The sequence below is a fragment of the Myxine glutinosa genome, chromosome 2 (genome assembly GCF_964187855.1).
Source record: "Myxine glutinosa chromosome 2, kmMyxGlut1.1, whole genome shotgun sequence".
NCBI classification, from domain to species: domain Eukaryota; kingdom Metazoa; phylum Chordata; class Myxini; order Myxiniformes; family Myxinidae; genus Myxine; species Myxine glutinosa.
Window position 1 is genome coordinate 129,054,899 of NC_136262.1, and position 13,290 is coordinate 129,068,188.

Consider the following 13,290-nt stretch of genomic DNA (forward strand, 5'->3'; position numbering starts at 1 on the left):
TTCCTACTCCTTGGTTGCTTTCAATTGTGTAAATAGTAAATAAATCATATTTGTATTTCGTACCCTTTGCCTTTCTTTCCTCTACATCCGTCGTTGTTGTCTTTTCCCCTCATTGAAAACCTGTGGCGCGATTTTGGCCAACGCTAGGAATCGGGGTAGTCCTGGTAACGGTTCGTGCCGCGGTTGCTAAAACCGCTCGGCAATCAACATCTGTCCGCGGTACGAACGGGGCTGTGCCACCGGCCTTTCCGGAGGTCGCTGTACAGCCACAGGGACCACGTCGGTCAGTCATAAGCGAGGGGATTAATCCCCCCTTCGTAAGTGGGGAAGGCCGACGTTGGATTCCGCAACAATTGGTGTCGGGAGCGAGATTCGGACCTGAAGCGCTTAGCACGCTCAAATTACGAGTGGCCCAAAAATTGTATTTTATAACATCTGAAATTTAAAATCGTGCCATGGATGGTCAAGGCGACGGGATGCCGGTGGGGGAACTAGAAGAGGGGTTAGGGGTAACTCAGGACCAGAGGGAAGAAATGGAGGAGAGAAATGATGATGTGGTTGAGGAGGTAACAGGCGCACAAAATGGCGCCCTCACGCACGTGGTTGCAGAGGTACAAAATGGCGGCGCTGCAGTAGCCGCGCCCATGGCGCAAGTGGGGGGGATAGACATGCAAGCTCTCATTGCGCAGCTGCGGGCCGCCGTGCAAATGGGGATAGGAGAACAATTGGTATGAATGGAAAACAATATGGGAAATAATTTTAAGGGGTTGAAAAATAAATTTGAGGGGTTGGATAATAAATTTGAGGGGTTGGACAATAAATTTGAGGGGTTAGACAACGGGATAAAAGAGGTAAAGAATGGGTTAACGGGGCTAGAATATAATATGGAAGGCAAATTGCGGGAAATAGGGGAGCAATCCGCCCGGGAAATCAAACGGATGGGGAACCAGATAGAGGAGGTGAAAATCGGGTTAGACACTAAATTGGATGCTCAGAGGAATGAATTGGGACAGATGAGGGCGGCATCTACTAAAGAGATGAGAGAAATGGGGGAGGAGATAGGACGAGGTGTAAGCGAGGAGGTCTCGGTGGTACGCGAGGAGGTAAAGCGAGTTGAGAAGCGTATGGAGAAAGAGGTGAGGAATAATACGGCTAGGTTACAGGGGGGCATAGAGGACCTGACACAGGGGGTGGAACAGCTGACGGTGGGACAAAAGGAACTAGTGGAACAGGTGGAAAAGAACACTGCGGTACTAGGAGGGTTGAAAGCGACACAAAAAGAACTCAAAAATGAATTAATAGCGACGAAGAGGGAATGTCAGATGGTACGTGAGGGACTGACAACGAGGTTGGACGAGGTGACAGGCAATGGAGACGAAGGACCGGGAGGTGAGGATGCACATAGAGACGGTAAAGGAAAAATTAGAGGAAGAAATCGAGGGGGCGCACCGGGAAATGAAGGAGGTAAAGGAAAAATTAGAGGAAGTGGAAGAGGGGGCGAGTGAAATTAAGAAGAGACTGAGGGAAACTAAGAGGGAGATAAGGGAGGAGGTGATGGAATATGTGCAAGGTCGGTGCTCAAATCATGATGGTGTGCTTACTAACCAAATAAAGAGTTTACAGGTGGCAGAGGAGGTGCGGAGACGAGGTGCCGAGGTGAGTGGCGGTATACTCGGGAATGTATATGGTGTGAGGGGAGATTCAGTCGGCTTGGGGGTTGGTTTGGACCCGGGTGTTCGTGAGAGGCCGCTGGTAAGGTGTGCGGCAGGTACAGAGTGTGAAGGAGGAGGTGTGCGAGAATGTCCGACTATGGGGTGTGTGAGGAAAAAGTGCGCGCCGAGTAGTGAGTGTGCTGTCGAGAGTGAGTTGGTCATAGCGCGTGTGCGGGGGGGCACATGGAAGCGCGTAGTGGGGAGTGTTACAAGGGATGTAACGGGAGAATGCACACCTGTGGTGAGTGTTACGGAGGGTGTAACGGGAGAGTGTGCCCAAGAGGATGCGCGAGAAACGTGTGTAACGGACGGGTACATGAGGAAAGAGTGCGCTGTCAAGAGTAATGGTGAATGCGCGACCGAGAGTGGTGGTGAAAGCAGTAAGAGTGACACGGAGCGTGAGTTGGTGGTGGCAGGTGAGAGAGAATGTACACCTGGAATGGAAGGATGCATACCTGGAATGGTAGAGCGCGTATGGGAATGCACACTGGAGTTAGTAGTGAGGCACGTGATTGGGTGTGCGGAAGAGAGCACACCTGTGGTTGTCACAGAGGACGTGACCAAGGAGGGGGCGCGAAGAGGTGTGTTGGTGGGGTGTGCGAACGACGAGTGTGTGCAAAGGTGTGCGGTGGTCAGGTGTGTGACAAAGTCTGTGAGCGGAATGAGTGTACATGGGTGTGTAAGAGAAGGTGCAATGACGAGGAGCATGGGAACGGCTGGATGTATGAGCAAGGAACAGAACGCGGGGTGTGAGCATGCAAGTGGAGCATCGACGCTAACCGGGTTAGCGGTTAGATCGACATTTAGCCGAAGCGAGCCCTCGGTTCGTGCCGGGCAGCTTCGTGTGCCGCGGGGAACAGCGGGGATCGTAACTGCGGCGATTTCGAAAGAACCGCCGTACGCGATCCACGCCGGGCCTCGCTCTGAACGGCCGCGTCCGTGCTCCTCTAGGCGGAACGGGCGGCCCGGTAGGAAGGGTCGTCACGGCAACCCTTTGTGGTTGAGGCGTTCCGGCAGGGCGAGATCGGGCCATTGGACGGCTCCGTGCCGAGATGGTGCGTGGGATCTCGGCCCGAGTAAACCTCTTTCCTTGCACCGAATGCCGAACGAATCCAACCGCCGGCACCAAACAACCCGCATTCATTGCTCGGCTTTGCGAAGCTGAGCTTTGGAGATGAATTGGCGCACCGAGAGGCTCAAGTGAGTAGACGTGTGATGATGATAGTGTTTTGGACCCGAAATGGAAAAGCAAAATTTGATGATTGGCAAAGGATTGGCAGATTGATGATTGGCAAATGATTGGTAGTGATTGGCAAATTTTTAATTGGCTGGAATTTGGTGAGCAAAATTTATAGTGAGAGATGCCCGATGTGGTGGGGTGGCAACTCTGCCATCCCTCACAGCGGGGGCAAAGGAGCACTAGAGTTATGGGGTTGGCAGTGAAAACTAGCCCGGGAGGGTTAGGATAATGATAGGGATCTAGAGAAGATGACCATAGGTAACGGTAAGGTTAGAAGCGACATTGAACAGGTAGTGGGGAAATAGAGAGGGTAGTTGGATGATAATGACGAGGGAGCGCAATAATGTAAGGGGCGACGGGGAGCGCGAGTTTTAGCAGGGCAACAGGTAGGTCAGATGATGCCGTGTGTGTGTGTAAAAAAAGGTATTCAGAAGTGTATTGTGAGAAGGTGATTGTGAATTGTATTGAGCGTGGAAGTGTATGGAGCAGTGAGTGAGGAACGATTGAGATTGCCCAGGTGTGCAACTGAACAGGTGTATGGAGCAGTGTATGAGTGAGTGATGGTGATGTGTGTTGTGTTGACCAAATGGTCCAGGGAGGAAGGAGGGTGCAGGTGGCACCAGGTGAGATTGCACAGGTGTGCAACTACAGGTGAATGGAGAATGGTTGTATGGAATATATGGTATGGAATATATGGAGTATGGAATGGATGGTATGGAGTGAGTATGGTGGAAACTGTGGAGTGGAGTGGATGGTGCGAAGGTGTGAATGGGGGAAGAGTGGACCCCTATCACGAATACCCGGGGAGGGTAGTGTAAGAGTTAGGTAGAGGGTACAGGTAAATTGTGGTTGGATATTGGCATCTGTGGTGCGTGTGGAAGAATGGAGTTTGGATGGGTGCATTAGTGACGTGGAAATGGCTGGGCGTGTGGCCTGTTAGTGTGTGTAGTTGGTTGGGCACTCCACCACTGTGAGGATGTCGGCCAGGTGAGGCCGCAGGTGGGCTCTGGGAGCCGGTAGAGTTGTTGTGGATGGGGCCCGAGGATCCGGAGGACGGACCCGGGTAGCCCAGTGCCAGAGAGGGCACCGAGTGGGGTAAGCGCCAAGGAGGGCCTTCCTCAGTTAGATAGGTTAGGGTGAGGAGCAGGTAAGCTCGGAGGCAACTACAGTGGTGGAGGTGTGCAGGTGGGTAGACCTGCTGGGAGAGCTGCACGACCCAGCCCGGAAATTGTGCAAGGGCACAGGGAGTTGAATCGGGGGAGTGAGACCCCAAATTGAGAAGCACCACAGTTTGGTCAATGGGAATTTGGTTCTTAAAACCGCATAGAGTAAGATGGCCAATGGATTGGCAGGGAAAGACCCCGGGTAGTGTAAAGTGTGTTAAAATCATTTAGGAAGTAGTTAGGATTAAGAATCTCCTCGCACCATCTACATCCACTCACCTGAGGTGACAAAACTCCGCACCATGCCATGTTTGATTATTTTTGCTGTGCAGATGTTTTGGATTGTGAGATGCATCATGACGTGGGTGTAACATTGTGTTTTGTGTTCCATCTCTCCCTCCTTATGAGGATTGATGATGAGTTGGTGATGGCAAATTTTGAATTAGAGGGATTGTGGGGACGAATTTGGTGTAGGGGAAATATGGGGAAGATGTGACGGTAGTGACGAATTTGTAATGTGTAGATTTTGTACATATGGGGTAAGGGCAAGGGTAGTGTAGGTCACATGTCGGGGGGCGTACGGTAGGGACGAGCCTTCTCACTTTGCTCTCCGTACGCACCTCGTTTTGCATTGCCTTATTGATGTGTACCCTTGTGACCTTACCCCTCGCTCACCTGTCTTTTCTGTCTTCCGTCCCCCTGTTTTCTGCCCGAGGACTGTGCTCTCGGCACCGAGGGGAGCGTGCGGGAGTCCGCCATTGTGTGCCAGAACTCCCGCAACCACAGCTGTCTGCATCGATGCACCACGTATGGACCACATGTCTGTGGCTGAGCACCACTGATGGACCCCATGGGTTGGGGCGTGGCCCCTCTGCTGGAACCGGCCATGATGGCCCGAGATCTTGCTGGCGGACCTTGGTCACAGGGCACCTATGCCCCACAGGTGAACCACCCCTAGTCGGCCCTGTGGGCCATAAATTTAAAAAATGGACACGTTTGGTGCATTTCATTTTATTATACCAAATAGGCCGCCAGCAAAGAAGTTGACAACATCAGGAAGAGCATTAGCCAGCAGAGGGAGCCAAAGAACAAGACACCACCAGGGTTTGTTGGTTTATTTTTATTATGAACTGTGGTGACTGTGCACCGATTGGTGCTTGATGGTGTTTTGGTGCATTTTGGGGCTTTCTGGTGCGTCGATGCAGGGCAGACTGTCTCTCCCCCCCCCCCCCCCCCCAAAAAGAACACTCACAGGTCCTGGGTTGCGTTTTGTAAATAAAATAGCGTCAACTGTAAATAATACTCCCCCATCGTTCATGTTGTAGTTTGAAGACCATTCCGCAATTCGGTTAGCTGTGGGTGTGAAACTGTTAAGTAGGGTGCAATGCAGCAGGGGGACATACTTATTTGTGTTTTAAAAGTGTCGCACTCAGGGTCAGGTTAAATGTAGAGGGAACTACACCTACGTGCCACACTAAAGGTAAAAGTTTAATAGGCCCGGGACGTGCCTAAGAGGAGGTGGGTGCAGTGTTGTGGATTTGTAATTGTGTGTAAAGATCACCCTCCTGCCTCCATTCTGTGTATAAAGGTCAACGGTCGTGCCCGTAGTTATTTCATAAACATCCACGTAGCCAATCATAGATTTCCTCCTTGTTGTTAGTTATTTCCTTATTCTGTGTATTAGGTTAAGGCTATGTCGTCCATTAACTAATACTGCATTGCACCGAAGTGGAATAAGGTAGTATCCCCTTTCAATTTCCCCAGAACCTCCATTGGAATCCCCTTTTGTCATATATGACCAAACCAAAACCAGGGGGTGCGGTGCTATCGGCGGAGGTAATAATCAACAACATAACAGCGTGACGATTGGCGGCTCTCCTTGATGTTTAGCCAATGGGAACCAAAGAATAAATCCTGTCTGTTGACAGAGTGGCCGGGCTGAGGCCTCCGGGACGGAGGTGATGCTTTGGTCTAGGACTTCGGTCCACAGGAGATTGGGACAGCGCTCGTCACTCTGTTATGTCGTTGATTATTACCGCCGCCGATCGCACCGCACCCCCTGGTTTTGGTTTGCACTGTCGGGAACGATGGCTTGTGTGGCAGACAGGCTGTTGGTTCCTTGCGGGTTATGCGGTTTTTACCGTGTGAGACATAATCCATGGCTGGTGCTCACCATTAAAGCTAGGAGGTGCCTTGATCATATATATATATACATACACACACACACAAGATAACGATAATACCCTCGGTGAAGTGGTATTCCAGCCATAATTTGTTGAATTGACATCCTTATACAAAAATCTGAAACTTCATATATCTGATCTATGACCCGATATGATGGAATAATTTAAAATACGGTGCCCATAATCCATGTCAAGAAACAGTGACATAATAGGATGCATGGATGACACGGGTATATGGGCCATAATAATAGTGTTCAGTTAACATGGAATTTTTGTTCAGAATGAACACACGAGGTGAAATTATGCACACTTCGAGTTCCACTCCAGTTTGTTTTATTTTTAAACAGATAATTCTGCACTGTGAGGGTGTTTATTAGTCCCCTACCGGTGTACACCGGAGGGGACTATAGATTTGCACTCCGTCCGTCCGTCCATCAGTCTGTCAGTCCGTCACGCAAAGAACAGTTTTCCAGACTTTTTTTCTAAACTCTTAATGCTAATGATTTCAAACTTGGTACATGGTTTCCTCATGATAAGTTACAGATCAAGTTCGAACTTCACGACGTTTCGATCATTTTTGACAAAGTTATGGCACTTTGAACTTTGGTAATTTCCCCAACAGTTTTCCCGACGACAGATTGCCAGTAGGGGACATGGATTTTTTGTATACAACATCGAGGCTCGTGAAAGAGCAAACATTAATCACACAGAAAGACAAACCGACACAAAAACATATAACATCGGGAGCGGTAGACAAGATGGGGAGAGAGGGGGAAGGACACAAACACAACATTTGAGAGCAGGGACCGAGAGACATGGAGACATCGAGAGATCTGAGAGAGGGCGAGGGCTTTAGGGGGGGGGGGGGGCATGGGAATGGACATGGATTGCAGTGCAATACTCAGAATGCCTGTTTTAGGAGCTTTGATCTTTTCAGAACCTTTGTTTTACCTCTTAAGGTAAAACATTGCTTCAAAACGGGGACCAACAACAACAACCACGGTGCCCGAAAAAGGCCAATCCCCGCTTTGCGGGGACAAATGGCCTCTAAAGGTTTTTTTGTTTTTTGTTTTTTTTTAACCTCTTAAACCAGGGAATGGCAAAATAAGGCATTCGTCATTTTTGTGCTTTTTATTTGCAGTTGGTTTAACTCACCTGGAGCTTATGGGATGGCGTATCATCCGTCCGTCTGTAAGCACTTGCAACTTCTCCGAAACTGCTGATGGGATTGTGACCAAACTTGGCTAAAATGATATTTGGTATGTTGCAACTAAAGTCCGTTTAAAACAATTGGGGTCTCAGGGGTTTACCCGGGGTCGAAGTGGGTCCAGGTTTGAATTGAAATCCTTATTAGTCCCCTTCCGATGTACACCAGAGGGGACTATAGGTTTGCACTCCGTCCCTCCGTCTGTCTGTCTGTCAGTCCGTCACGCAAAGAACAGCTTTCCGGACTTTTTTTTTTAACTCTTAATGCTAATGATTTCAAACTTGGTACATGGTTTCCTCATGATACGTTACAGATCAAGTTCGAACTTCACGACGTTTCAATCATTTTTGACAAAGTTATGGCACTTTGAACTTTGGGAATTTTCCCAACAGTTTTCCGAACTATAATTTGGAGTGCGGTAAGTCAAAGCTGTTAATATTCCTTGTTTTAACTCCAATTTACATTCTGTTTCCACTTTTAGTGAGAAGTAGGGGTCTGCGCATCCATTTATAAACTTTATTTGGTGCAAATTGGATAATTTTTAGCCGAATTACCTCAGACCGTGAGTTGGTATTTATATAATTCACACATAGTGCAATACGTGCAGGCTGCTCCACGGAGCGACCTTGCGGGCTTATTTTAACTCCGATTTACATTCTTTTTCCCCTTTTAGTGAGAAGTAGCGGTCTGCGTAACCATTCATGAACTTTATTGACAAAGTTATGGCACTTTGAACTTTGGTAATTTCCCCAACAGTTTTCCGGACGACAGACTGCCGGTAGGGGACAAGTATTGCAGCGCAATACTCAGAATGCTTGTTTAAATTGAGGTGAGGTCCAGGTCTACCCCCAAAAATTGGTATTTGCTCTTTTCTCCGAAACTACACACACAATTTTGATGAAACTTGATAACAACCTTCCTAACCCGTGATGTACCAAAGTTTGTTCATGGCATTAGAAAAGATTGGGGTCAAAGGGAGTCTATGGGAGGAAGAGGGGGTTGTCTCCCAAAGTAGGTATTTGTTGTTTGTTTAAAGTCTTATGATTACCTTTGTATGATTGTACTTGCTGCAGATAGCGAAAGAGAGGTGTGATGTGATGGGGGTGAGTTGCTTGAAGGATGAAGTGGGACAAATCGTTGTCGACCCAGATGGAATTAAGGGAAGATGGAAAAGATATATGGAAATGCTGTTGAATACAGAGAATGAATGGGATGGCAACATCGAGAGTAACCCAGTTTTAGGACCGGCAGAGAAGATAACTGAGAAGGAAGTTGAGGAAGCGATAAAAGCAATGAAGGGTAGAAAAGCGGGAGGGCCGACGGGAGTTGTGGGAGATATGTTGAAGGCAGCAGGAAGTTGGGGTGTGAAGAGAATGACAGAGATCTGTAATCTGGTGGTGAAAGAAGGCCGCATTCCAGTGGATTGGGAACTGAGTACCCTCGTCCCTCTATACAAGGGGAAAGGTGACCCTCTGGAGTGTGGCTCGTACCGAGCGATAAAGTTATTGGAGCATGGAATGAAGGTATTGGAAAGGGTGTTGGAGAGGAGGATAAGGAAGAAAGTGAAGATTGACGAAATGCAGTTTGGATTTATGCCAGGAAGAGGAACGACAGACGCGCTTTTCATTGTGAGGCAGTTGCAGGAGAAGTACATGGAGAAGAGGAAGAAGTTGTTTCTTGGGTTTGTTGATCTGGAGAAAGCATTCGATAGGGTTCCACGCAAAGTATTGACATGGGCATTGAGGAAGTTAGGAGTGGAGGAATGGTTGATCAGAGTAGTGATGGCAATGTACAAAAGAGCATGCACAGCTGTAAGGACGAAGGACGGGAACAGTGGTGAGTTTGAGGTGAAGGTGGGAGTGCATCAGGGGTCGGTACTAAGTCTACTACTATTTGTAGCTGTGATGGAGGTGCTGGCTCAGAACGTAAAGGAGGGTTTACCGTGGGAGTTGTATGCAGATGATCTGGTGTTGATTGCGGAAAGTATGGATGGACTGAAGGAAAAGATGAACAAGTGGAAGGAAAGTATGGAGACAAAAGGTCTGAAGGTGAATATCGGAAAGACAAAGGTGATGGCAAGTGGTAAAGCATGTGGTGAGGTGGAAAGAACTGGGAAGTGGCCCTGTGCTGTGTGTCGGAAGGGTGTCGGAGTAAACTCCATTCAATGTACAATGTACATTGAATACCGACTACCGATACCGACTACCGAACTACCGACTCCTCTCCGGCCTTGCTCCTCCAGCTCTCTCTGGGCTCTGTCCCCCCAATATTCCTGCAGGTCACACAAGATCTGCCAGCAACCCTCTGATGGTTAAACTGCAAAAATCAAGACTCTCTGCTCACCTTCACTCCTTCATTCCTCTTTTTTCCCACCTCTGGAACAAACTCCCTCACTCTCATCAATCCCACTCCACCCTCCTGGTCTTTAAAACAGCTGTTCACCACCATCTCTTATCTTCCCCCATTCAAAACCTTGATCTTTTCTACCCCTGCTAATTTCACCCCAATTCCACTTTTTTGAAATACCAACTTCTGTCCTGGAAGTCCTTGGTGTCCTTGTGTTTTATACTTCTCCCTCCCCCCCCCCCCCCCCCTTCACACGCCTCCTCCCCCCAAGCCCTCTCCCTCCCACACGTTCCCGATGCCCCTGCTCTCAAATGTTGTTTATATGCTTCCTCTTCTCTCCCCATATTGGCTACCGCTCTCCTCTTTATATACTTTTTTTGTTTGTCTGGTTGATTTGTTTGTGAAGTCAATGTTAGCTCTTTCACGAGCCTCAATTCTGTATACAAAAAAAAAGCAAGCAAAAAAAAGCAGATAAGAAAACCACAAGCCGACAGCAATTGATATTATGAATCAAGTACTGTGTAGTTCACAAAAGGTACATTCTAAATAAAAACTCCAGACACTTGTGGTATTTCACCGTGTATCTTACGGTACAATATTCACTGCCCACCCATGTGAATCTGCCTCTTGAGATGTTACCCACATAATCTAGACTTTTACTTCCTGCAACACCTGTGTGTTCATGGACATTGGACATATACTATTGCAGTACCTATATCATTGGATCACTGACCTGTCTCCCCACCATTTTCCCCCTCCATATTTTGTTTCATTGAAGACTCGTTTTAATAACTCTGCCTGAAATGTGCTCTTCCTCTTCCATTTTCCCCTCCCTTCTCAGAAAGCGAATGACTGTAGAAGAGTGTCTGGCACATCCTTGGATTAAGGTAAATGCTGTCGTTTAAGCTCGGTTACGTGTTGGAGACCTGGGTTTTCGTTTTGTTCTGTAGCAAATGAGAATTTACCGTTTCCTTCTTTATTTATCAATTAAGGTTTTTAAATTTATCGTTGATACTGTAGTGGTTACCTTTGACATGATTTTCATATTTCGAGGAGACTCCAGGAAGGGTGGAAGCATCATGTTTTGGTTCTTAAAATACTGTTTGTCCTAATCATATCATATGTAATTCGGGAAGTGTTTTTGTATGTGGTGGTGGATACGGGGAGGGGGGTTGGTTTGTTTGTTTTGTTTGACTTCTATGCATTCCTAAAGTGCTGGACGGAATCAGTTGAACACTGGTAGTTGTACACGCAGTGTGCAGGGGGAGTTTAAGGTGTTTTTTGTTTGTTTGGTTTTTTTGTATACTTGGTCTCGGCTCGTATGAGAGCTAACACATAGAACATATAAAAAAGGGAGCGGAAGCCAAGATGGGGAGAGAGAGGGAAGTACAACAGCAGTAGGAGCAGGGACATTTGTGGAAGAGAGAGGGCTGTACGAAGAGAGAGTACGTGTATAAATCATTTTCTGGACATATTTTGGAGCCATGCCTTATGGTCCATACTGCTCCTCTGACTCTTGCTGCTGCTCCTCTTCTCTGACTCTTGCTCTTCTTCATCCTCTGACATTTCTCGTTTTCCTTCTCCCCCTCTGACTCTTGCCCATCCTCCTCTCACTCTTGCTCCCCCTCCTCATCCTTTGACTCTTGCTCTTGCTCCTCTATCTCTTGGCCTTGCGCTCCATGCTCATGCTCTCACTCTTCTTCCTCTGAGTGTTGTTCCTCCTCTTCCTCTGATTCTCATTCCACCCCACCCTTGACTCTTGCTCCTCTGACATTAACTCTGATACTTTCTCCTCCTCCCTCTACTCCTCTTTGTTCTCTCCATTCTCCTCTTCCTCATACTCTCCACCCTTATCCTCTTTCTCCTACTCTCCCCAATTCTCCTCTTCCTCCTGCTCTCCTCCATCCACCTCTTCCACTTTCCCCATTCCCCTCTTCCTTATACCCTCCCCCATGTTACTCTTCCTCCTACCCTTACCCATTATCCTCTTCCTCCTACCCTACCATGTCCTCCTCCTCCGTCTCTCCCTTCCCCCCACCCTCACTTCCTCATTTGCCTTTTTCCCATCTTTCTCTTCATGCTCATGATACAGTACCACAGATAAACCTTAACAAACATAAATAAATAAAAGCCCATATATGACTGATGGCTCTTGGAAGCCGAGTCACACTCACACGCACAGTAATCACACACACACACCTAATCACACAGACACACGCAAATGCATACACACAAAGACAAAGACAGCAGACAACACCATACTTGACTTAAGACAAACATGGCCAGTGACCTTGGGGTATGCAATGTGACTTCACAGAGCACTCTGGTTACCATATTTTGACGTCTCTTTTTCTCACATTTGAGGATAAATCTCTCGCACTGCACGTACTATTTGTTGTCTTTTCTACAACTCGACCAGGATCAGATTCGACCCACCAAAATATCTGCCGGACTCACAACAGACGCTGTAACTACAATGCTTTTGAGTCCAACCATTTAGACTTGGTGGTGTTTTATCTTATCATCCATTTTAAAATTGTGCTTCATTGGGATGCAATTTGCTTTCTGTTACAAGTGAAAAAAGGGAGTTGGTGCAGCTGTGAATCCATTGGCACCATGCTGGTCAGCGGAGGACTTAGCACAGAGTGCAGGGCTTTTGCCGGACCCCCTCTCGGCCATTCTTCTCTGATCACAAAAGGCGGATGGTTACTTACGCCTCGGCCACACACCGAGGGGGACGGAAGTTAATTTGATGCCGTTTGCTTTTGAAGCTTGGAAAGTGTTGTTGGATTTGAATTGGGAACGAAGGTGGGGTAACGACAAGCTGAGGGATTGCGGAATAGTGAGGGTTCTTGCTGCATTGAGAATATTATGAGAGCATGGTGGCTCAATTGTACCTACCTAGCCTAGTCATGTATTAAATCATGCTTAGGCCTGTCAAGATAAACGAAGGTTTTATTTGTGAGCAAATATATTGCATTGAAGTGCTGTAAGTATCATGTGATCAGTATAAACATTTTGTATATATTATATCCATATGCGAACTGGCGTAAGCGTGTCAAACACACCAGACATGGAGGACTTGGTGATCAGACAAGACAGCTATATTGGGAATTTATTGAAAAAGTTTTTGCATTTTTAATACCCCACTCCATTAAAAAAAATACTTGCATATCTATTTTGAATACATTTTTAATACTTATACAGGATGTTGGTGCTTGTTTCTCGAAGCTAACTTTTAAATGATGATTTCCTGTGTCCGTCAGCCAAAGGATACAACTCAAGCCTTGAGCAGAAAGGCATCTGCTGTGAACATGCATAAGTTTAAGAAATTCCATGCCCGCAGAAAATGGAAGGTCTGTTTTATTAAATTATTACTTGCAAAATGGAAGATTTTTGAAGTACTCTGTGTGTTGGTTCGTCTTGTGCGTTATTCTGT

At 47.2% G+C, this 13,290-nt stretch overlaps 1 protein-coding gene across 6 annotated transcripts in view; it reads left to right on the forward strand.

Moving 5' to 3' along the window:
• Positions 1 to 13,290, forward strand: part of LOC137412398 (death-associated protein kinase 1-like) — a 290,813-nt gene that overhangs the window by 114,574 nt on the left and 162,949 nt on the right. For 5 of the 6 annotated variants that reach the window (XR_013622362.1, XM_078771644.1, XM_078771646.1 and 2 more), the window contains 2 exons: positions 10,693 to 10,738; positions 13,118 to 13,207. Coding sequence is in view for 5 of the 6 variants with exons in the window: in XM_078771644.1 (XP_078627770.1) it covers positions 10,693 to 10,738; positions 13,118 to 13,207 (136 nt within the window). In the remaining variant the exon portion in view is untranslated. The remainder of the gene's footprint in view (positions 1 to 10,692; positions 10,739 to 13,117; positions 13,208 to 13,290) is intronic. The other variant, XM_078771645.1, reaches the window with a different exon arrangement.